The sequence below is a fragment of the Chelmon rostratus genome, chromosome 10, assembly GCF_017976325.1.
Source record: "Chelmon rostratus isolate fCheRos1 chromosome 10, fCheRos1.pri, whole genome shotgun sequence".
NCBI lineage: Eukaryota > Metazoa > Chordata > Actinopteri > Chaetodontiformes > Chaetodontidae > Chelmon > Chelmon rostratus.
In genome coordinates this window covers 24,876,644-24,900,837 of record NC_055667.1, presented here as the reverse complement: position 1 = coordinate 24,900,837, position 24,194 = coordinate 24,876,644, and the positions used below count along the sequence as shown (strand labels likewise).

Genomic DNA, 24,194 nt, shown 5'->3' with positions numbered 1-24,194 from the left:
CGAGTTTGCACTTCCGTCTTCTTTTTTTTTTTTTTTCTCTCAGAGAGCCCACATTTTCCAAGTTCATGCAGTATTTTCCATCACTGTAAAACAGCTCATTGAGGTAGAGTTGTCTGGGTTAGGGCATTGCCCTGTTACAGTTTTCCAAGTGTAACATGTGTGATTGAGCTTTTAAACCCAAGCAGTGGAACTTCGATATGGAAATAGTACATTATATCGTGTCTCATGGAATCGTCTGCAAGGAAATTCAGGGGGCAAAGGCAGCCATGGACTTCTGCCTCCGTTTGGCTCTTCTGATTTCACATGTCAGACACTTTGCTCTTTTCTCCTTTGCATTGAACTTGATCAAACCTTTTAGAGGCGCAGCAACATTTGGAGTAAAGCATCCGCCCGCTCTCTCCGCCAGCCTGTCACGACTCAACCACTCATTAGTTTAAGTGGAGAAATATGGCTTCATACTTACAAAGCACACAGAAACAATCCGCTTCAAAGGAGTCGCTCGGCATTGTGGGAAATGTGCTCATTCAGAGTGAGATGAGAGGACTGATGCCACTCTCGTATCCGGTCGCCAAACATGACGCGATAGCCGGCAGCTGGCTAACTTAATAAGCACATTTCCTGAAACTTTCCCTTAATTAAACTGTCTGATGTGTTTTTTTCCCACAAAGTTCAATTAACAAGTTAAAGATTCTTAAAAGCTCATTAATTCCTCCCTCATCAGAGAGTCACAGTCAAAGAATATGCACATGCTTGTATTTGAACTGCTCTCAGTGGATGAGCACAGGTCAAACAGTACTTTACATTAGTGTACTAGAAATATAACTGCAGTACAGAAAAGCTACTGCAAGTACACGTTTACTTTTTGTGCTTAATTTGAAGTACGTTTAACATCTTTTAAAAAGTGTACTTCTAAATAGATGTCATTTAATTCGACTTAAATGTATTAAAAATGAATACACTAATTCTGCAGTAGATGGTGGTATGATGATGATGTGGTGATATAGTATAATTGTACTGCAGGTGTGTTTTGTTGCTCATTAATCCTGATTTTCGCTGGTGGACTTCAGGACACTTAAAGTTTGTAAAAAGTTGTTTAGCAACTATTTGCACTTCAAGAATACTCAAGTGGTACTCAAGAACTATTTGAGTGCACTTATAGCACAAAGTGTACTTTTTTGAGTATAATAAGTATAATATTTTGTCGCCTGCGTGTGACTCAGTTTCCATATAAAACCTGTTGAAAATAGAGCCATGATGATGATGATGATGATGATGATGATTCCAAACTTGAAAAATCCTGCTTATATATAAACATCTTGAATTCAGTAAAGTAACAATAAGCATATATTTGAGTGGAGGGAGACTAATATCAGCTCTGGAGTGGACAGGTGTTTTTAGAGAGTGCAGCACACAGTCTGTAACTGTGTGTTTCAGTGATGAAGCAGCGTAATGAAATCAGGTTGTGTTTCATAATTATCAGTAGCTTATTTGGACAAGCAGCTGCTGAGACCGCCGCTGACTGGATTTCAGTCTGGGCAGTGCTGGCATGTCACTGCGCAACAAGGAATCTTGTTTCCTTCCTGCCACAACTTGAGATCCCTGGAAAACATTTTCCCTCTTTTTCCGAGTTGTACAAATGAACTAAAACGTTCCATCAACATGGAAACTACATACATCCACGCTGGACGGAGCCTCCTCATTATGTAACGGGATTCTGATCGATACTCGAATGTTTGTAGAGAGAATTCGAGTGTCTTGAGTCCAGTGGAAAAGTGGCGCAGGATTTTTCCCCTTTGAGCGCAGCATTGTGAAATCCCATGAAACAATATCACCCCCCTCTTGTCGACACTATTTTCTCTCTCGTCCAGGTTTCCAGTTCCATCCTGCAGTATTTCATAACTTCAACATCTCTCTGCATTTATTATCAGCACAATATGGATGCGAAACAGCCAAAATCTGGCAGCCAAAAGGTTACTGAGGTGAAAGAAAAGCCCCCTCCTCCCACTGCAGCTTCATTCATAGCAACAACTGACTGTTCAGCCTTAAAAATCACAATTAATCACTTATTGCACCAGTTTAAAGAATGGATTTAATCCCGTGGGATTTAAAGTGATTTGGGCGGTTTCGTTCAGTTGTTTTCGGAGGCATTAACCAGTGGCATTAGAGATCACAGGGAGAGGCCGGGGAACACATCTGCAGCCCTTCTTTAACAGTCATGGGTGCTAAGACAAATCAAAGCATTCCAGGCCCACAGAGCTATAAATAGTGGCAGAGGAGGGTGTGTGTTCATGCTTCGCAATGTTTCTGTGAGGGGCCTGTCACTGCCAAAACCCAGTGTTTACACAGCGCAATAACAGTGTGTAGTAAACAATTCATCTGCGCTCGCTTGTTCATTATTTTCTGTCGCTCCAGATCATCCATCAATGGTTTCTGTTATTTCAAAACAGCCCGCTGCATCTGCGCAGACACGTTTTAATGTGGCGCACGATCCCCGGGGTGCTATGCAAATGAGTTACTGCGAGCGTAGTTCATCAGGCCTTCAATGATCAGACGTGACGCAGATGCACGGCCGACCTCGGGCCCGAACGGTGCGGCAGCAGCTCGGGGTTTCGCCAGGAAACTGGCGAAGGCCCAGAGAGCTCATTGATGTGGTCGCCCGGGCCTGAAGGCTGGACGTGGATCCCGCATGGTTCCATGCTATCATTTGTATTAAGCGCTGCAGCCGGGGCGCTGTGACAGTTTGTGGTGGACTCTGCAGCACATCTCTCCCTCTCTCTCTCGGGAGCAGCGTGCAAGATGTTTCCAGGCTGGAAACAAACTCCTGTCGTGAAGTGCCAGAGATAAAATGCACCGACCTCGTGATAATTAGCCTGGATCTGTTGCGTAACAGCCGTAAGCTACCGCTCTTTAAAGCCTGATAATCTAAAGCTTGTAAAATGCAAAGTAAATTTCACAATTTACTCTGACTCTGATTGGATTGTGGATTTGGCAGCGGACCAGCTGGGCCTTCACAGCTGGCTCTGAGAGAGGAGGAAAGGCCACGAACGTTAAGGCGAGCAGGCAGCTCTGTTGACTCTGGAGTGGAATTTCACTTTTCATGGGACTGATTAAGTTAAATGGTTTCTTTTAATGGTATAACTTGCGCATTTGGGCAGTGGAACAAGAAAAACAGAAGAGAAAGTTGGACATAGACTGCAGCTTTAATTTGAACATGCAGTCCTGAGCTGCTTGACTGCATGTTTTAAAAAGAAGGAAAAGATTTAACGACCGAGAAGCTCGTCCAACTAAAACCATCTCTGGGCTGAGACGCCATGTAAGCTGCCACACTTTTATAACGTGTAGCCTGCATGGATGATTAACAAAGGTCCCTCTAAATATGTAAAAAAAAGTGTGGACAATTCAAAGAAAAAGGGATTTAACAAAGAGTGAACACATTTCTGATTCAGTCATACAGCTTTTTGTTTTTGATTCCTGATTGTTTAACGTGAAGGTTTGAGGCTGTAGATTATCTGACACATGTGGGAGGTGACCCTGACTGAAACGGCGTCTCCAGGCACCAGGGACTCCCTCCTCTGGCGAGAGAGAGCCAAACACCCAGGCTCCTCAGGCTGCCTGCACCATGTCCTGTGTAACTCGCACCTCATCAGAGACGGCTCTGAAGTGGAACACCGCCATAAAAACCATGATTGTTTCTGCATGCAAGCTGGGGAGAAAGCTTTCAGTCGAAAATCAGCCTCCACGGATGAGGGATGCCCTGAGAGAAGTTGCTATAATAATCGCAGCATGTGCACTGTACGCCTTTCGTTTCATCCTGAGTTAGTCTGAGGCCATTAAACCACGCTGGGCCACATTAAGTTCAGCTGGCTCCACTTTTAATTCATGAAATGGCCACATTAAGCTCCATTATTATTATATTATTTGTTTGTGTTATTCATAGTGCCTCAGTCCTTTACACCACAGCAAAATCTGAGGAGTCATTTTTTTTGCCTTTTTCAAGGATTAGTCTGAGATATTCTTTTTTTTATTATTGTCAACAAATCCCATAAAAAATACTGAAAACAAAAATGAACTGATCCCTGTGATCCTATAATTTATTCCGTTGTTGTCCACAAACTGTTAAAAACACATCAATGAGCCACAGAGGGTGAGATGTTCTGTATTTACCGAGAACACACACAGTGACAGCAACACACCTGCTGCCATAAACACTCACTAGAGCAACAAAAGTGTGTTAATCCGCAGCTGAAAGTAGTCCCAACAAATGTGCTAATTACTGCTGTTTGAGTAACGTTTGTTATACTTTAATATGCCCTAAAAGTTTGTATTCTTGAGCAAACAGGCTCAAACAGACACGGTGGGCACAAAATGCTGAGAGACACATTTTGTTGCTGCTGTTTTGTTAAAAATTTGTTTGGACATGAAGCATTTTAAATCTGCCACGTGAAGAAAAAACAGCACAAGAAAAGAAAACATGAGCTTTATTAATCATTAACACAACACTGACATCAACACAACTCTCCCTTTTTGTTCTGCTCAGTTCAGTGCAATCAACACCATTAAATAAAACATGTTAATAAATTAAAAAAACAGGTTATTTACAAGCAAACAAATCGTTTTAGCATCATTTATGTTTTGCACTTCTATTACAACATAAAAATACAATCAGTTGTACAAAACAAAATTCTGTGCAAACAGCTTGGAATTCAGTGGGGATTCAAATCTTGGTTGAACATATTGAAATGTTAGTTTTGGCACCCTGGACGCTCTGTTTGACACGTTAAGATTCATCAAGTCACATGAGAAAAGTGACCGATCTCCTTCCAACAAAACTGAGATTAGTTTTTGAATTAACAGCGTGGTCATGAACTTCTGTTAGATGCTAATTATTTACAGTATCTCCACCATCACACCACTAATGAACCATGAGGACTGAAGTATCTCAATGTGCAGTAGTAATACTTATTGACAATATTCACATTGTATTTGACAGAGGAGACGTGATATGGTCCTTTTTTTCTTTCACAGCTGAACTCTGGAGGTTAGTAGTAGTGAGCAGTGAGGGGGCCCTGGATCAGACGACATGAAAGGGGGCAGCTGGACGCAGGTCACCGGGGTATTTTCAGTTATGGCTTTAGGTCACCGTTACAGTGAGTCATCATGCAATGCAGAAGCGTGGCCGGTGCTGGCCTGCCGAGCAGCCACATGAGAGGCTGCACATTCCCCTGCAGACACGCAGCCGGCCGGGAGCCCCGGCGGAAGGTTTCGGCTGCAAATAACCGACGCTCCTTTGTGGCCGTTTTGACCGCGCTCCACAAACACTAACAAGTCAGGGTCCATACAAAGAGACAAAGACAGATTTAACATCAGACACCACGGGTCATGCTAAAATAAACAACCACCTCCGCCGTGTCGGGCTGCAGCATCGCGGTGACGCACAAACAACTACACAAACTTGCAGACGTGTGTTTTATGCAAAGTCTAGCCAGTAAACTTTTTTTTATTTTAACCATGTATTCTCAAACTCCATTTAGAAATCACTGTTTAAGGAGAGTGTGAATCAAGTCCTGAGTGAGAATGCTACGTCAATTTCAGTGTCTAACAATAAAACCGGTTTTACTATTTAAGATGGAGCTGGAAATTAGAGAAAATTAGTTTCCAGCCCGAATGACACATCGACAGAACCGAGTGAGAGACATCGAGCTTTTCCAGTGACTCTGGTTGATGCGAGGTTTGACATTATAAAACAAACTGGACCTGCAGACTTTACCGAACTGATTTTGTGCCTCAATTTGTTACGTACGGGCTAAAAAGCTGCGTGTTGTTACACTACGTATTTACATTTCTGTTCAGGACATTTCTATGTTCATCAGTTAGTCTTTGCAGCAAGCACATGTAGCAAGTAACTCGCTCTCAGTAAACAACCCGTCCCTGACACAACGGTCCATCTTCCACGTTTCCAAGTCGACTATTTCAGCTTTTCAGGACAAATTGAAGGGGATGAATCCGTGTTTGATTCTCTGGTCTGCGGGATGAAGACAGGGACACCTTTCTGCTTCCCCACAGGAAATGAGGCTGGAGGCTGCTCTCAGTCTTTAAGTGGTCAGCTTGGAGTAGCTGGGCGGGGAGAAGCGTCTGCGTAGGTACTTCAGGATGTAAAGGGGCAGACAGCTGACCAGCGTGATGACGGTCACCTTCCACAGGAACGACACTGTGGTGATGAAGTACACGTCTGGCAAAGACGAAGAGCCAAAGATCAGAATGAGGTTGTCGGACAGAGACACACTTTACTGAACACGATTTAACAGGTCGAGTAGAAAAAGTGATTTTTTTCATGATATTTTTGACAGTCAACAGTTGCTTAATTGATTTCTTCTTAAATCATGAGGTCAGGTAAAATTTTGGTGCTGGCTTTTTCATCTCATCTGGTACAAATCAGGGGTTAAATGTTGGGAATGGGTGGGTAATGTTGCCGTGGAGACAGTGAGTTAGCTGTGGGCTACAACTTAAGCTCAGTTTTTTTAATCCTATATTTGTTTCTAATTTGGAAAATGGGAACCATTACAAGTTAAGTTATTAACACAGTTAGTAGTTAGTAACACAGAAGTCTGCTGCTGACTGTAACTGCTACTAGCTAGTTAGCTCAGTTAGGTAGCGGTGTTATTACTGTAGCCGACTCTTCCTGGACTGGGAGCTCTGAGCACCAGGAGGAGGAGGTTTTCAGGCCTGGGGCGGGGGGACACAGCGGGGAATGCTGACAGGGACTCTCCCCGGAATGAGCACCAGAACCAGAGCCGGGTGAGCGCGAAACACAACAATGTCGTGGTGATTTACAGCAGCTCCGACCAGGACTCTGACTCCGGGGCAATGAAGACACGGTGAGTTCAGGTGGAGACAGGCGAGTTTGAAACATTAGTGAGTTAATGTGGAGGTATAAACCATCCAACGTATTGAGAAGTTTGTTTTCGTGTAGTTGGAAGTTATTTTTCCAGAGTTTTGAACGAGACAGTCTCAGTCTCCCTGCTGGTTTTGTTAGCAGTCGTTAACACGTCGCTCGGTGAGAGCGTGCACTCGTAAAATTCATATTTTAAAGGCTGATTATTACAGTTTAGTATTTCTCTGTAATGTAGCACAATGTTACTTAAGACATTCTCTCTCAGCCCTGGAACTCAAACCATGTTTTTGATTCCCCAAAAATCTATATTAAACTAGTCAACTCATGGCTTGAACTGAAGACTGCTAGTCGACAGGGAAAATCTTTAGTCGGGGGCAGCCCTAGAGTGTAAACTGCACATTCAACAAAAGAATAGCCTTTAAAATCTATTCCAGTCTGACTTCAAGAGGGAGGAAAAGTGTCCAGAAAGGGTACACTTGACCACATGCCAGTCATGATCCTCAGCGGTGGAGATTGTAGGCTGAAAATGGAACTCCACACCCCACATAAAGCTGAAAATAAAGGCTTTGAAAGCTCTCGGTTAGAGTATTGTATATGTCACAAGTCTTAATATGGCACGACTAAAATTGGCATATTTTTTCGCAAGCTCAAGTAAATAAATGTCCAATAGCCTGGCAACATGCAGGCTGCAACAGAGTAATAAGAAGAGCAAACAATACACCCGTCTTCTGCTATAAAAGCTGTTTGTGTTTCAGACTTTGGGACTTCGGGAAATACTATTATTGTGGCCAGTGTTTTCTACCAAACACACCATCACTGCGATAAACACATGAACCTTGGCAGTCCACAGGAAACTAACAGAACTGTTGGCATTTCCTCTTTTATATTACGGTATGCCTGAGCCTTGTACAGACCAGGACAACCTGTCAATGCACTCACCTTTAGCCTTCCTAATATCCAGCAGGCCACAGCTTATTGTACACCAGAGGCATAGCATGAACAAGCAGAGCCCCCTTATTCCTGAATGCTGACGTACCATTTCAAGGTCAGCAGAAGCACAATAACACCAATCAGGCTGCAGCGAAATGACTGCACACTGCGTTCGTTCTCTTGTCTCAATGAAATATGCCGCCGCAGCCTCCTTCTGTGTGGAAATATGTGTTTGTGTTCACTCACCTATGAACTCGTGCAGGAAGACGAGCGAGGCGACGTAACAGGCCAAGCTCAGGAGCTCGCCGACTATCATGAGCCAGTGCCACGTCTGAATGGTCAGGGCCACCATCAGCAGCTCGGTCAGGATGAGAGACGTGAAGGAAATGGCGACGATATGGACGAACTCCGACTCGAAGAGCAGCAGTGCTCCGTACATGATGATGCTCCCTGCGGAGTGAAAAGAGGGCACAACCTAAGAGCGACACCAACACGTTTGCAGCGGCGTTAGTGAAATACTATCCTGCAGGATCAGAACTATGGAGGCCTGAAACAACAAAAGGCTGTTACCAGAAGAGGAGTCATAAACATCAGTGTAAACAGAGCAAGCAAGAGGAATGTGTTGCTAGCTCGCTAGCTTACCAGGAAATATTAGTGGCTAAACACACAGAGCAGTGAGCACCAGCCTTTAGCTAACATTCATCACCTAACATTTATCATAGCTAACTTCAAATTAACATTATCTTGCCTGCTTAACTGCTTTACCTACTGTTAGAAGAGTTTATATTGAAATGCTGCAGCACATTGTAGTACAGATTGATGAAAGTTAACTGCAGCTAGGTAGCTAGCTGAAAAGCCTGGTCCTCAGTGTTTAGCTAACAGTGTTTTTAAGTAAACAAGGTAGGCACACACTCAGTTGCTTCACTGAAATTGACACACACACACACAAAGACACCCCCCCCCACACACACACACACACACAGCATGGACATAGCCATCTTGTTACAAGTCAGTATGAGGAAAATGGGACATCTTGCATGGGAGAAAATAAGGAATAGACAAATCATTAATTGTGTGAAATTGTGTGAAAAGAGGTAGCAAGCTGAAAAACAACACATTTATTTTATCACATGATTGGAGGCAAAGAAAAAATATTTTCTCTAGTCTTAACCAACCACTCGGAGGTTAAGCATAAAGAATAAAGCACAATCTTTTTGTTTTTACTCCCTATTTCAAGAACTAACGCTACTATCTACTGATTTATTCAATTATATTTTTGACCTCTGCTATTTTCTTTACTGCCTTTTGTCAGTTTCGGTGCTTCATACAGAATGTGATTCCCACTCAAATGAGGTTAAATGAGGTTATTCCTCGTTCACGGATTTTTTTCTCACAGCTTGATCGTGACAGTTTGACCAGTCGACCTGTCACAGAAACAGTCTTATTCATCACATTGGAACAAACAAAGTGAATGCACAATAGAAGAAACTGTGAGTAAACCGATATCAACATACGGAGCAGCGGTTTGGAAACCAGGCCCCATCCTTGGAAACATACGGTAGCTTAAGATCATAAAATAAAATGCTCATGTGTTGACAGAAATAGATAAAAGGTTTCGGGGTGTAGCTTGTGATGCCCCTGTGAGCACCTTTTCACTGCAAATGGCCCATGTCGGAAAGTTACTTCAGGCCTTTTCACAAACAAAGTCGGCACACAGAAATAAACTCCTCCATAAATTCGGATGAAAGTGTGTGGGCTGTTCCAGAGTAATGTGTCACGGAGCAGAGACACCTTTTATTTGTGTTTGTCAGGGTTTGATTTGTCTGTCTGATCCGACATCTTTGTGTCGGACCTGTTTACTTACTTGTACATCTGCAAACAACTGGTCTAAAATGTGTACAGCTGGCTTTTATTGTGGTATTTATGAGTATTTCTCTGTGATTATCAGCTATTTGTACAAACTTTTCCTTACCTTGATAGATACTTATTAAGACCCAGATTAGAAATGTCTTGAAGGACAGTGGTCGACCCTGTGGAGAGAGAAAATAGCAGAACGAGACTTCGTATTCATCACTTTTCATGCATGTTTCTGTGTATCATATTTGGTTGTGCTGCAACAGCCTGTGCATGAACATTCATTAAATACCTTCAAGAGATCTTTGTACAATTCTGGGTACAACATGGCAACCTCTGACTTGACATCTTTGTCCAGCACCAGGGAGAAGACGGGGAACATGGTGTACACAGTGGAGTAGCTGAAACAGACAAACTCATGTGACCTCAGCGTGGGGAACGTCCTCCAGATAAAATGGCAAACAGACAAGACGCTTCACACATTTCATTGTTAGATTCAGCAGTGAAATGCATCAGTCAATACTTTCACATTTTCCCCTTCTCGCATTTCAACAGTGCTTTAACACAGAGGAAATGCCAGAGAAACAAGGCAGCCAAATGCTCTCTTGATAAGTCATGGCCATTCACAGTTTGTATCTCACCCAATAGTCAGGAATCCTTGGTAGAGTGGGACTGAAGCAAAGTAGAAAACAGAGGAGAAGACCGCCTGGAAACAGATAAAGATGGCCATCATGTCTTTTTCCAAGGGGGGTTACAAATAATGAAAGACACCAAGGGCATCACTTTCCAAAAGAATAATCCATTTTCACATCAGAGAAATACAAGAAACTGAAAACCATGACATGAATCTGGCATGGTAACACACAAATTAAAGGGCAACCACACTTTGACTAATCAATTAGCTAAATCCCACACATAAAATACAACCCGGCAATAATCCCTGTTCTACCGCAGTGCTGCTGCCGCAGAAAGTCAGACTGCACGGACTAATTCTAGCTTCTGTTTTTTGCTAATATTGAGCTGTCAACTAGCCCGCCTGCCATCCAAACGGCCCCAAACCAGACAGGTCACAGCTGCGGCTGGTGTTAATGTGAGACATGTGGAGGAGGGCCTCCCTAAAACCCCAAAATCCACGATGCAGTGAGTCATGGGCTATCCCTCCACGCGGGGGCCGAGGTTGGACTGGGACATGGGAATTGGACTGGGCACGGTGTCGGGTGTGTATGTGTGTGTCGGGGGGGTGGGGGGGTGGCTCAGAAGGGCACCACGGGCCTACTTCTCTGAGTCATCGTGCACCCCACCCTTCCATAACCACCCCCGAAACTTCTCCCTGCCTCGCCCCAATCACTCCTGCCTCGCATTTAGATTTTAGCTGTTGTGGAGAAAAATGACCCGCATCTCCCTGCTCAAATTTTAAGGGGGCATACATTCTTTTTCAGACATTTTACAGTATTTTGTTGCTTTGGCTCAGTGTTTCAATGCAGAAAACCTTTAAAGCAAAGAGCCAAACTGACACCTAAACACAAAATGCTGTCCTCACATACAAAGAGCAAAACACTAAATCAGATGCTCAGCCTTCAGTATGCAGCCACCTCCTATTAGCACAAGTGTCTATTTATGATTTAATACTAAATCTACGAGTCACTGAATCAATATGTGCATTTGCAAGCATTTCACCTGACAGTAACATCATTACCGAACATCATTAGTTATTATTAGACAGGAGAGGGAAGACAAAAAAGAAAATTTCCAACTGCAATTTCTCTGTTAGATTACTATTAAAATATACGGTGCACTGAGTGTCTGTTACAGTGGCTTAAATCGTGGTTTAACATTACATGCTTTCCTTGAAACAAGTGATTTGACACCTTGATTAAAAAAAAAAACAACCTTTGTGGTTGATACAGAACAGAAAAAGTGAACTGATGCATTGAAGTAAAATCAAATTTTTCCTTGTATGAATGTAGGATTTACTGTGAAGTCAAACTGTGGATTTTATTGTCTATACTTAATACAGCTTGTTCAATAAAGAGAATCAAAGTTTTCAAAAGCTGAAAGTTGAAGTCTAATATTTTTTCTCCTAGCTGTTTAATCTTGAGTAAATGACTGTGGCAGACTCATGAACAGATCGATGAATAAACATATAAACTGTTGTGATGCTCAGGTAAATTCAACATGTGATGTATTACCTGCTTTGATACAAATTTAGTAAAATTTTGAGGCCAAACTTAAGAGCTGGGAACTGAATTTTTTAAATATTGTGTGAATATTGTGCCAAAACGACTGGAAAACACTTGCAATTCAAAGGTTTGATCTCAGCATGACTGATGAGCACAAACCTAACAGCTCTGTGTTGCACTCTACCTGCATGGCGCTGATGCACAGGCTCCTGTGGATGACAAACTGACTGAGGGCTGCAGACCTTTTGTAGCTGTTCCGACCGTGGACCATGAGGAGACGGCCCAAATGTTTGAACTGAGTCACCGAGAAGTCTGCAGCCAGCGAGGCCTGCTTTCCTTCCTGTCAAACACACACACACACACACACACACACACAGCACAGAGGGCAATGAGGACAAGCTACAAGAAGTCTGCACTGACCTGAAAAACTTTTTGTCTTTTGGGTGCTTATCATGACTTGATCGTACGGTGACAGATTTATTTATGTTGCTTGGTTATTTGAAGACACAAAAGTCAGCCTGAAGCTGGACAAATACTCCCTGCAAACATGAAATTAACAAAAACCAGGATTCCTTCAGAGTCCTGCAGATTTTAATAAAGCACTGAAATACAAAACCGTTAATCTGTCCAGCAAACAGCCCAAAATGCAGAGAAATGGTCATTTGATCATTATTATTTCAGCTCTGATATCCATCACGATGCTATTATCCCTTTCAGTCATACAACAGGGGGTCATATGCTGGACTATAGAGAGCACAGACTGCCTGGAGTCTTGTTGTCACCATAAAGATGCAAGATAGCCAGAGTAAAATATCACTCCCAGCCACTGGTAAAACCACAAACCGTTGTTTTTACACTTCAGTTTGTTGTACAGATCAAATAAACATTATAATATAATGTGTTAATTAGTGAGCTTCAGAAGTGCCGCTGTCGCACACATTTTGTTACCATTGGCCAAAACTAGGCTAGCTGTTTCCCCTTGCTTTCAGTCTTTATGCTAAGCTAAGCTAACTGGCTGCGGCTTCAGCTTCATCTTCAACAGACAGACATAAGGGTGTTATTGATTCTTAACAAACTCGGAGCAAGAAAGGCTTGTGAGTTTCCCATAAGTCAAAAGTCTTCCCCGTGTAGTATCATAGCTGACAGATGCAGCTAAGGAGGCCCAGGTCTGAGCAAAGCAGCCATCTTGACAGGGAGTTTACAGAGAGGCGGGCTGATGAGAGACTCTTACTTTTACTTAAGCACAAAAGCATCCTGTGATCTTCGTTTCCTCTACTGAGACAATAGATCCTCATAAAGAGGAATCATCTGTGTGCACGTCTCTGAACATGAGAGCGATCTTGACAGGAAACACGAAGCGAAAATCTGTGAGAGCGGCACGTCAATGTGAGGCGATGGGATGGACAGAGTCTTACTTTTCCCTCCACTCCCACGCCACAGTCGGCTTCCTGGATCATGCTGACATCGTTTCCTCCATCCCCTAAGAGAAAACAAAAGCCATGGAGGTGTCAGTATTCACAAACTGTTGGTGGGACTATTGTGCATGTGTCTTTCAGGAGACACTCCCTTAATTTGGCCTGATTAAGGGATCAGAACTACAGCCAAAGACGGGAAAATGACATGTCTGCTTGGAATTTGCAAGATAAAGGGTGAGATATGGGGGCTGGGTGATATGGCTGAAAATCAAGAAAAGCACAAATTCATATAAACACCTTTCCAATAACAACAAAATAAAACAAACGTAAAACATTCAGATTGATTGATGTCAATTCATTGAGCTTTACACATAAAAACTCTTCACATGGTTAAAACAAGAAGCGTCATGATTGATTTCATTAGATTTAAGTTCAAAGTTTTTCATGATATGATTCTTCTGAAAGGTGATAACAAGAATTAGTGTTATCATTCAGCCAGACGTCATCATCATGTGATACACAATGCAACCCAGATTCCAGTTACAGATAAAGTTGGGACGCAGAGCAGTTTTCTGAAGTGTTACTGAGCCCAGGTATTAATCACCTTTATCCAATCATGTGATCACAAAGTGTTGAACCTCGCTCCATCCTCGCTGTGAACCACTGAGCCTTTCAGTCATGATACTATCACCTGTTACCAATCAACCTGTTCACCTGTGGAATGTTCCAAACAGGTGTTTTTGGAGCGTTCCACATCTTTCCCAGTCTTTAGTTGTTCCTGTCACAACTTGTTTGAAACGTGTTGCAGCATCAGATTCAGAATAAGCAGAAATTTACTAAAATCAAAGAAGTTAATGAGGTCAAACATTAATTATATTGACTTTGTGCTGTTTTCAATTGAGTTTATGGCAAAAAGGATTAATAAGTTATCACATTCTGATTTATTTGGGTTTAACGTTTTTGGATTCAGGATTGTATACCGGCAATAATGCACGTTTAAATCAGCTCTGCTTGACTGCGGCATTTTATTAGTGCTTATACTGGGACAGGTGTGGAGATGAGCTGGGGTTTGAAACTGATGAATATGTTTTAGGAGGGTATGGGGGAAGGGAAAGGAGCTGTTAAATGTTAAAAACCCACAGAAAAAAAACAGAAAACAGAGCTGAAAGTTGTACGGACTGAAACCCCTCATGAAAAAGCAGTTGGACAGTTTCTATTTTCTACTCACCTACAGCGCAGGTGAGCTTGCCTGTGCGCTCCTGGAGCAGCCGGACTATCTGAGCCTTCTGTGTGGGGGTACATCGGCAGCAAACCACAGCCGGACACTGACATGCAAGTTCCATGAACTCATACTCATAGTATTTCAGACAAACCTGCAAGAAACCCACCAGAACCGACGGGTGAGCAACTTAGGCGCATATAACTGATCTCAACGGTGGATCTTTAACACCTCAACTTAACCTACAGTTTAACTCCTACTGCGGTTTAGAAAGTGACTCTAACCACAGATACCACTTCCAGAGATGCTTCAGTGGCAGCGATATTATCATGCATCACACAGAGAACATATCAGAGTTTCATAAGGACAAACAAGTCCGTGGGAGGAATGTCAGACACACACAGATGCTGTCTGAGTTTACCTCAAGCGAGTCCCCCGATATCACCAGCGCGCAGTCGTGTTTTCTCCTGAAAGCGTTGAGCTCCAGGTGGGCTTCCCCTCGTGTTGTCACCTATGGTAAAGGCAACCACATTTATAAACGCATGCACATGCAAGCGCACACAAGACACACTCACGAGAAAAAAAAATTATCAAAGATGACAATCTGTCAGCCTTTGCATCCTGATTGTAATCAGACCGGACGCTCTGAAGAATGGCAGCTCGTTTCCATCCAGCTGCAGTGACGGCAAACGTTAGAGCAGCAAAACGCCCTCCAAACGTCCACCTAACTTAAATACTGACTTAAATAAAGGTCACAATATTACTATTTTAGTATTTTTCCCATATCATTTGAGGATGCACTGATCAGGCTTCTCTCCAGACAGCCAAAACCTGTAGAAAACTACTCACTGCCTGGAACTCATGTTCTTATGTATTACACAAGGTAGCATGAGGCTTAACTTAACGTGAATGTAAGACGTTCAAACGCCTCCATCATTTAAAGCATGAGCATATCTTAATTATAGTCCTATCTAAATTCAGAACAGAAAATGGAATTGATGCATGATGAAATAAAAGTAACACAGAATCAGTTCAACAAATCAGATTAGTGACTAATTGTTATTAATATGTGGGAAATGTAAGAAAAATCACAAATAAAATTAACTAAGTGATGTTCAGTATTATCAACTGTGGTCCATGTTTCAGAAAAAAAACCTTTTAACCACACATTCTGTCAGCTTTATAATTTTCCTGGAAAATTCCTTCACATAACATGATTTGATAAAACTATCCCACAATATAAATCATGATATAATCATATCAACAGGACACGATTACTCTCAATGTCAATAAGACAATAAAACTTAATAAGCTGTCAACTGAGAAATGCAGCCAGCAATACTCAATATTTATGTCTAATGTTTAAGCAATTCTATTAAAATCTCTCACTTTAACACTTTAACCCCCTATTTTAGCATTTAGATGTGAACATTTTAAAAAGTTACATGGTTTATAAGATGATATAAGTTAGCTGTAAGCTGATATTAGAACTAGACCTCCTCCTGTGGGCAGCTGCAAGTGGAGGCTGGTGTACAAACACATATTGCATAACCATATAGTAACATCCAGATGTAATAATGTGAAATATGTCTTCACAGGGGAAGCTGTAATTGTTCAAATGCATCAATAAACACAATTCTACTGTGTCCTGTGCATAGCTACATTATAGTGTGTCATAAACTGTTAATTAAATCATTATGTAGTGCTTACAAATGCTTAATATGGAGGGTTAAAATAAAGCCAAAATCTCAACTGGAAAGTGGGAAAATACGCTGCATTGTAACAGCAACAACTGAGAACAACTGTGTCAGGTTCAAATATAGACTTAAAAATTATCCAAAAATGCAGCACTGACAGGGCCTGGTGTTAATCTGTCGACAAGAGTTATGCTCTGGAATGAATATCCTTCAGCCGCTGACTATTCATACGTCAATCCAGAGCAGGCCATTGGTGGCCACCAGGAAACTAATCCAGATGTATGTGATGCAGGCCCAGTCAGCACTCCCCCGTCCGCTGGGACAGAGGTTTTCAAGCCCTGCCAACCATTGTTATTCTCTTCCAGTAACCGCAGTTGTACGCAAGTTGTAACCTTCCTATATGGCAGGCGCTCCTTCTACACTGGCACGGCTCCAAAGGGGAAGGCAGAAGCGGACTACCAAAGCGGCGAGAGAGCCCGAAACCTGCAAAACAAATTAGGAAGTGAGCCCTCTGCATGTTCCCTCTGGGAGTGGTTCAGCTGGTTTCTCCTCTGTTGAGCGAAGGCCTGTTTGTTCTCTTTGACAGTGGTTTGGATCCTTTAGCTGGTGGGAGGTGATTTATTCAGCTGTGGATGCTGGCTTGGGCTGCATGCGTAGCTGTGTGGGGCAGTACGACCACTAGCTAATGGGCCTCGGTCGCACAGAGGATGGATGCCCGTGGGTCGAGGGAGTCAGGAAACTGTCAGTGCTGCATTGAACTGGAATGAACCCAGTGGTGCTAAAATCCACTATTAGCCACTTCATACGCATATAAGAGGAAGAGGGGTCCTTGTCCTGCACTTACGGGTCTGAAAATATGGATGTCCTGGCTGCGGGTGATCAAATGGGCGTTCTTAGCGGTGCATGTGGCCGTTTCAAGCTTATCTCCTGTCAGCATCCAAACCTACGCAGCAAAGAGAGAATGATATGTGGCAAAGAACAACTTTTGATTCTTAAGTTGCACCTGAACTTGTAAATACATGAAGCAAAATGTTTGCAGAAACTCTCTGTTAAATCAGTTAACAAACGCTAAATTCCAGGAATCAAACACTAATCACCGACTTTATCAAGCAACCTGTAGCTGCTCTGTCTGGGAGCCAAAATCTGTCATCTCACAGTATCTTATGATCAGAAAGGCTTACGATATTCTAATACTTCAAACAGAAGACAAGCACAAGTTATCACGCTGATAAGCATCACAATATCCAAATTCTGTCTCAGACTAATTCTTAATGGAGCCATATAGCAGAAAATCACAAACACAGATTTCTTAACTGTAGTGATTTGGATTTTTAATTGCTTAGTATTCATTTAATAGATTTTTGCCACCTCTCAGATTCAATGGAGATGAATGGAATGTCATTTCTGCTGCTCATGGCATTGAAAAAAAAGACATTTAGAAGCAGTAACAGGCCTTTCCTGCAACAATGAAGTAATACTCTGTTGCAGCATGTACAGGAAGATAGAGCTATTGAATTTATTACATTTTATTTTTAAATGCAGTGAGCAGCTGAATTGAAACCCCATTCACCTCCACTGTACTGAGGCGGAGGCAGGAAACAGACAGATATTTCGATCTGCACCACTAAACACCGCTGGAGACAAGTGAGAAATTAGCTTTTTGTGTTTTGGGTGATCTGACCCTTTAAATTAAAAAGGAGACGATCAGCCCAACTTCTACATTTGTGACTAATCAGCTTTCTGGTTCCTTGCAGAAAACCAAATACTCATTCTCCATGAAAACGTGGTCAAATATTTAATATCATCCATCTGCAGCGTGCCAACGAACAACCACTTAAAACTTTCCTCATAGTTCATTCAAATTCACGAAAGTCTTGGCTCCTTTTCGTACATAAAGGAGGCACTTGGATGAGGCCTGTTCATGTATATGAAAAACATATGTACTGTACTTGTCTTGTGTCTGTGTTTTGTTTTCTTAGTTTGTTGCTACTGTGAGCTACGAGGCAATCTGCCCCCCAGACCTTGATGCCTGCGTTGCGGAGGATCTCCAGGGTGGGCCTGACGTCAGTTTGGAGCTGGTCCTCCACCCCAGTCAGACACAGCAGCTCCATCTCCATCTCTAGACTCTCAATCACTGTGGCCACCTTCAGAGAGCGGTCATGGACACTCAGCTTGGCCTGGACGTATCGCGCCTGGGGAGCAGGAGAGGGAAGGCAATGTTTTAAGTGGGAGGAGATTAAATTAGGATAAATAAGGTAGAATCATTGCAAGACCAAAAAAGGGAAACAGTCAGGATTAGAGGGGGAAAACATCAATATGGCCATCCGCCTGTGGAAGCCATGTAAAACACAGAGAGAAAAGTATAAAACGCTGCAGCAGGGATGCCTCACACAGTGTGCATGCATGAGCAGAATGTTTTCCACCTACACAGAGATTAAACTGCGAGCAGCGTGAATACACACCATTCACCACGCACACAAACTTGCATATTAGCTATGAAAGTTTCGGTACAAATCACAGATATTTGCTTGCAAGCAGCCGTTAATGCTACAACGTTTTAGAAAGCTGGAAAACAGAACAGACATGATTATTGGTTGACGCCCATCTCCAGCGCTCCAGCTCCAGGGCAATTTGCGAGTGAGATAAAGCAAAAACAATCTGAGAGTGACTCATACAGGAACACAAACTGTGTGTGTGACTCAGTTGGTGAGTCATTGCTGCCCACCAGCTCTGCTCACACAATTATACACTTCAGTCATGGGCCTGGGGCTTAAGACTGCAGGGGAGACAACCCAGCCCTGTTCAAACAATGAGTGGGGCCTGGGTGTGTGTGTGGGAGGGAGGGGTGCATGGACTGGACCCTCTCATTATCCAACAGCACACTTTGACATTTAGAAATACTGAACATGTCCACATCAAATATCATTCTGCATGTGTGTTTGCCAGTGTGAGAGACATCTAACATGCTGTTGATATTTCTGCAGTTTCCCAGCCATAATGGCTTTATTAAAAGTGTAAAAGTGTGAGTATTGCATTGTTCTCGGATGAATCTGAAACTCGGTCCCTCAGCTAAGCCTCAGATTGCTTTAAGTTCATCCTAGAGACGGCGCTTACCTCAAAATCTTGATACTGCTCCTCTGTCAGGGACTTCTTGGAGACCACAAGGACCCTCAGGCCTTCCCTCGCCATGTTTCCGCACTACAAAACAGAGTCAGCAACATCTGGATTCAGCAGTTTTAAGAAGTCCATTAGTCTGTGAAAATCACTGTTGTCATATACGTCATGTGTTGTGAAAAAGAAGGAAATCTACCTCCTCTTCCAGCCAATCATTATACTGGACGATGCCTGCCATCACCACATCAGCACCCTTCATGTAGAAAGTGATCTCTCCTGTAGATTCATCCTAGGAAATAATCATTCCCAGTTTATTCAGCGTGAGACATAAATAGATGATCTGGCTGACATTGAAGGCCTGAGTATGTTTCAGTCAAAAGGGATTTCCACTTCATGCCCACGTGAGCAGTGCACGTGCATGATTTTGCGTTGCCTAGAAATGCACAACTTATTTTGATATTCACAAGGGGTTTCAAAAAGCATTTGAAAATATTATCACGAGGAAGTCAAGTTTAAAAATCCCCGGCTTCCTGAGTTATATCCCAGCCAACAAAAATAAAGTTAGTCATCAGACTGAGTCAGAGGTCATTATAAGGTGAGACAATATGCTTTAATATGAGTCTGTTTGTCTTGTTGAAGCCAGTTTAAAGTTCTAATCGCCCCCCTAGCAACAAGCAACAAGACCTACATTGTCACTGAAAATAATATTTAAGCAACTGAACAAACTAGGAAATCAATTCAATTTCTTTGCAGCACATAAGAAAGCAAAGCAGCTGCTGAAACTTAACTGACAAAAGAGAATATTAATCCCAGGCAACTAAATTATCTTGGCACTCACTCGCACTATGATGCCCATCCTCTTGCTCTCATAGGTGAAGGGGAATATCTGCAGGATGGTGAAGTTCAGTATTTGGCCAGTAGGGGTCCGCAGCTGCATGGAGGACTGGTCTCTTCCCACCAGTGTCAGGCCAACACTCTCAGTCCACTGCACCAGCGACACCTATCAACACCACATTGTAAAGGTTTCAGTGGGCGGTCATTAAAGTGGATATAGGTGAATTTAATTGCTAGCATTTTGTTTTTACCAATGATAAAATAATTCAGGTAAATTAATATGATGATATAGTATTCAGGTGCAAACAGCAAGGGAGAAAAGTGACCACTGTTTTGGGTGTTTATGATTCTCTTGGTTAAAGCCATTATGTCAATATGATGGTCCATTACTTGAATTACAAAGAGAAGAGTGAAGGTCACTTTGGACTGAGCAGCATGTTAGGGAGCACAGTAACCATTCAGCTTTAATCAATAACTCAAGCATTTCCAGCACTCAAGACTATTGATTGATAAACGTCCATTTCTGGACTGAAAATACTGTTTTCGCTTGCTCCTTTCTGAAGGACACAGCAAACAACATCCATTAATACGATGTTAACTTGTGTGTGGGTTTGTGTGGGGAGAAAAAGAGCGAAGATGACATTGCCCAATAACTTCCAGACCAGAAGCCAGATCACAAACCCAATTCATCATCCATCCTCTGACAGCTCTAATAGCAGAGCTGCCAAATGGACACAGATGAGAGACAAACAGCAGAAGATCGCCATGTTCCAACTGCAATTTTATAACCACAGATTTTGTGGTTCCGAAATTCCTTATTTTGGAAATACATGACCATGTAGTCTGACAATGCCTGGCCAGGAGCACTTGAACGTCAGAAAAGCTCTGACTACCGTAATGTTTGTCATCCAGGTTGGGAAATATGAAGATTGTGCTTAGTCACAGTCTAGAAATAGTCACGGTGGAGGCATTCTTGGATCTGGTGTTGGCCACAACAGCACCACCTTGTAAGCAGCATCTGGGTTGGCTGCAGATTTCGGACTGGACTGAATAATGCTGTATCCAGTTGCCTTGACTCAGAACCACCACATGTTTTTTTATGAGCTAAAGAGCAAAGTGATTCAGATATCAGTTATCCTCGATGACTCACACATAACAAAAGTCAGCCTTTTCACTCTTAGTCCTTATGCATTCGATTATTCTGATACCAGTAAATGAGGGGGAAATCCTATTTTCTTGTGCATATAGATATCTTTAAAAAAGTGACAACTATGTAGGAAAATGTCCCGTTTAACTGCCCTGGTAAAACCATGCATTCAACAGTCACTGTGTCCATAGTGCTCACAGCCAAAACCAGATCTATATTAAGACTTCCTGAAAGCTGTAGGAAAGCAAACTGAATCTTGCTCTAGATTGTATCAAACTCATACAATGCACCTTTCAGGGCTCAGAAACGCAAAGAAAACAGTTGAAATTTTTATCCAGTGTGACCTAAAAGAATGAAACGGCTCAATTTCCTTCCCACACTATAAACCACAGATCTTTAATGACAACAGATGTACTGGGCTCTATCAAAATATGCTATCAAAGAGGAAATTCAAAAGGGGATAAGTGCAATGGGCCGGGGAGCACATTAAGGAAATCCGTATTTACACCGCAGGAAATGGATCGAAGTCGAATTCCACAGCCCTCTTCCTGACGTTCAAAGAATTCATACAGATCAAGGACATAAATGTGGGATGCCATTTGGCTTGGGAATGTTCCCCTTCAATAAGAAAGCAGTGAAGACACTCAAGATAACGGCCTTTACTGATAAAAACCAAGAAGTCCGTTCTGCTGTCAGGCCTTCCATGTCTGTTCGTGAGGAAATAACGTTTATGTATTTTAAGTGTGCATTTCCCAAAAGGCCACTTTAAAATATATCAACATGGACATGTAGGCATTTGCCTGTGTGTATTTACATATACCATCTGATGGATATACTGCAGCTTGTCATATAATAAATGTGGGAAACGTTTACATGTAAGATTCCACACAAACGTGCAAAGTAAAGTACGTTCAGCTGCATTTGTAATATGAAAGGTTCTACACGTAAAGTCTCTTATTATTATTTGAGCTTCAAATATCCAAGCAAAGATATTGGAGGGGGTTTTAAATCACTCCAGTTCTTTATAAAACATCTTTAAATTAATATCTTGTTCGGTACATCAGCACATGCTCTGTAGGTTTTGAAAACCAGAGTTTCCTCAGGCTTTTAAGGAGCGTTTAACCCCTGATAAACATAAATGTCACTAAAACTGGAGCAACATGTATATGGTTCTGCGTGGCAGGCCATCATACCTCATCAGGGCTGGAGGCCTGGTACACTCTGCATGTGTCTTCATAATGCTGCTCGGCCTCGGCCTGGTCCGTCACTCCGTTGGACTCGTACACCGGCGTCACGTTGTGCACCAAAGCGATGGCCTTCACAGCCTCATGGACTCTACTGCTGATGGTTTTGCGGACCTTAGTGGCTGCCGGAGCCCTGGAGGCTGGAAGGTCATGGGTGGGCTGAAGGGAATTACAGAAGGTATTATGATCAAAAGAAGGACATACAGGCATCTGAAAAGAGTTATACTGCACTTTCTAATGGGAGTATTTCATTTTGCTCAAGGTTTTTCTGAGGGTGGGCAGCTATTGTAGCCATAAAAACTAACAATGTGTGCTGTCTGAAAAAAAAAGAAGCTGAATAAAAATCTGTGGCGTTAAATTGAAAAATAAACACGATGTATGAACACTTATAAAACTCCTATGCGCAACAATATAGAAAGACAAAAACTGCTTTGAAAGCAGAGATTGCTAACTTCAGACATGCAGTTTTTAGTCTGAGAAACTAGCTGCTTCACTGACCCAAGTTTCAATCATCGCTGTGATAGTGGCCTGTAAACATAACCAGATGTGTAAAGTAAATATGAACAATCTGCATTGAGGCCTTGCTATTTTAAGAAGACTGTGCGTTCCAGGGGTTAATGGTAGCGTCATTAAAGAAGTCCGGTCAGTGCTCTGCTTGTGGGCTAATCCTGTTTCCTGCTTCACTAACCTCTGGTGTCAAGGGGGACAAAGAGTGTCATTTGAGGTCAGGAAGCATTCAACCAAACAATAATCACCAACTGATATGTTTCTGAAAACAATGCTCGTGTCTGTTTGTTTGACCTTTTCCCAATATTTTGGAATTTCAATCTTTTGTTTTCTAAATGTTTTGAGTGAATTCTTTCATTTTCAGCCATTTCTTTCTCTTTGACAGACCTGAAGCTGTGCACAGGCTGCATGCACGTATTGTTTACCTGTGTGTAGGCGCTGAATACATGACTTTGTACTTCATCCATCGAGTCCATCCCATACGCCACAGTTCCAAGGTGGAGCCGCCTGAACACCATTTCATTTTGAGTAAGAGTCCCTGGCAAAGATGATATTACAGACATTCGAATAGTGAAATAATCACAATTTAAACAGCTAACTTCAAGACAAATTTCAGCATCACGCTACATGCGACACTGCATATTGACTGACAGCAGAAAATATGAAATGGTGTTTTAGATTTTGGTTTCTAAATGAACATAATTGTGGAAATTAACTTTTCCAGCTTCAATATCTGCAAAAGTATTTCTTCATCTTTCACAGGCTGGGATTTACAAACATGAATCAGTTACTTAAAGCGTTTGCATGTCACATGTGGTGACTGGGGGGGAAAAAAATGTTAAGAAAGCCAGAAGCCGACCCTTCAACACTACACACAACCTCTGTATCCTCACACTCACTTTAAAAGCATTTTCCGCCAGTATATCAAAAAGACCTCAGGGGCCTCGCACGTACATTAGCCTGACCTGCAGACCCCGCCAGCCTTATCACAGTCTGGATGGGAAATGGCTGATCATTTTATTGGGCATGAGGGCTGTAAATCTGACGTGTAACACCTCGCGCCTCAGGAAATGCACTAGTGGAGGTGTTGTGCTCTAAAGGTGTGTATGGATGAGAGACTTTGGGCTTTTTTATGATTTAAGGGGCCAATAAGTAGCAGGT

At 42.4% G+C, this 24,194-nt stretch overlaps 1 protein-coding gene across 1 annotated transcript in view; it reads right to left on the bottom strand.

Moving 5' to 3' along the window:
- Window positions 1-4,481: 4,481 nt before the first annotated feature.
- Window positions 4,482-24,194, bottom strand: part of LOC121612442 (probable phospholipid-transporting ATPase IIA) — a 31,505-nt gene continuing 11,792 nt past the window's right edge. Inside the window, exons 13-28 of the mRNA XM_041945327.1 lie at window positions 23,459-23,571; window positions 22,476-22,685; window positions 20,140-20,301; window positions 19,498-19,590; window positions 19,302-19,385; window positions 18,209-18,379; window positions 17,032-17,130; window positions 14,912-15,001; window positions 14,500-14,644; window positions 13,272-13,336; window positions 12,041-12,196; window positions 10,318-10,382; window positions 9,969-10,077; window positions 9,795-9,852; window positions 8,069-8,272; window positions 4,482-6,229 (exon numbers count right to left, since the gene is read on the bottom strand). Coding sequence (XP_041801261.1) covers window positions 6,093-6,229; window positions 8,069-8,272; window positions 9,795-9,852; window positions 9,969-10,077; window positions 10,318-10,382; window positions 12,041-12,196; window positions 13,272-13,336; window positions 14,500-14,644; window positions 14,912-15,001; window positions 17,032-17,130; window positions 18,209-18,379; window positions 19,302-19,385; window positions 19,498-19,590; window positions 20,140-20,301; window positions 22,476-22,685; window positions 23,459-23,571 — 1,961 coding nt within the window. The 3' untranslated portion in view covers window positions 4,482-6,092. The remainder of the gene's footprint in view (window positions 6,230-8,068; window positions 8,273-9,794; window positions 9,853-9,968; window positions 10,078-10,317; window positions 10,383-12,040; window positions 12,197-13,271; window positions 13,337-14,499; window positions 14,645-14,911; window positions 15,002-17,031; window positions 17,131-18,208; window positions 18,380-19,301; window positions 19,386-19,497; window positions 19,591-20,139; window positions 20,302-22,475; window positions 22,686-23,458; window positions 23,572-24,194) is intronic.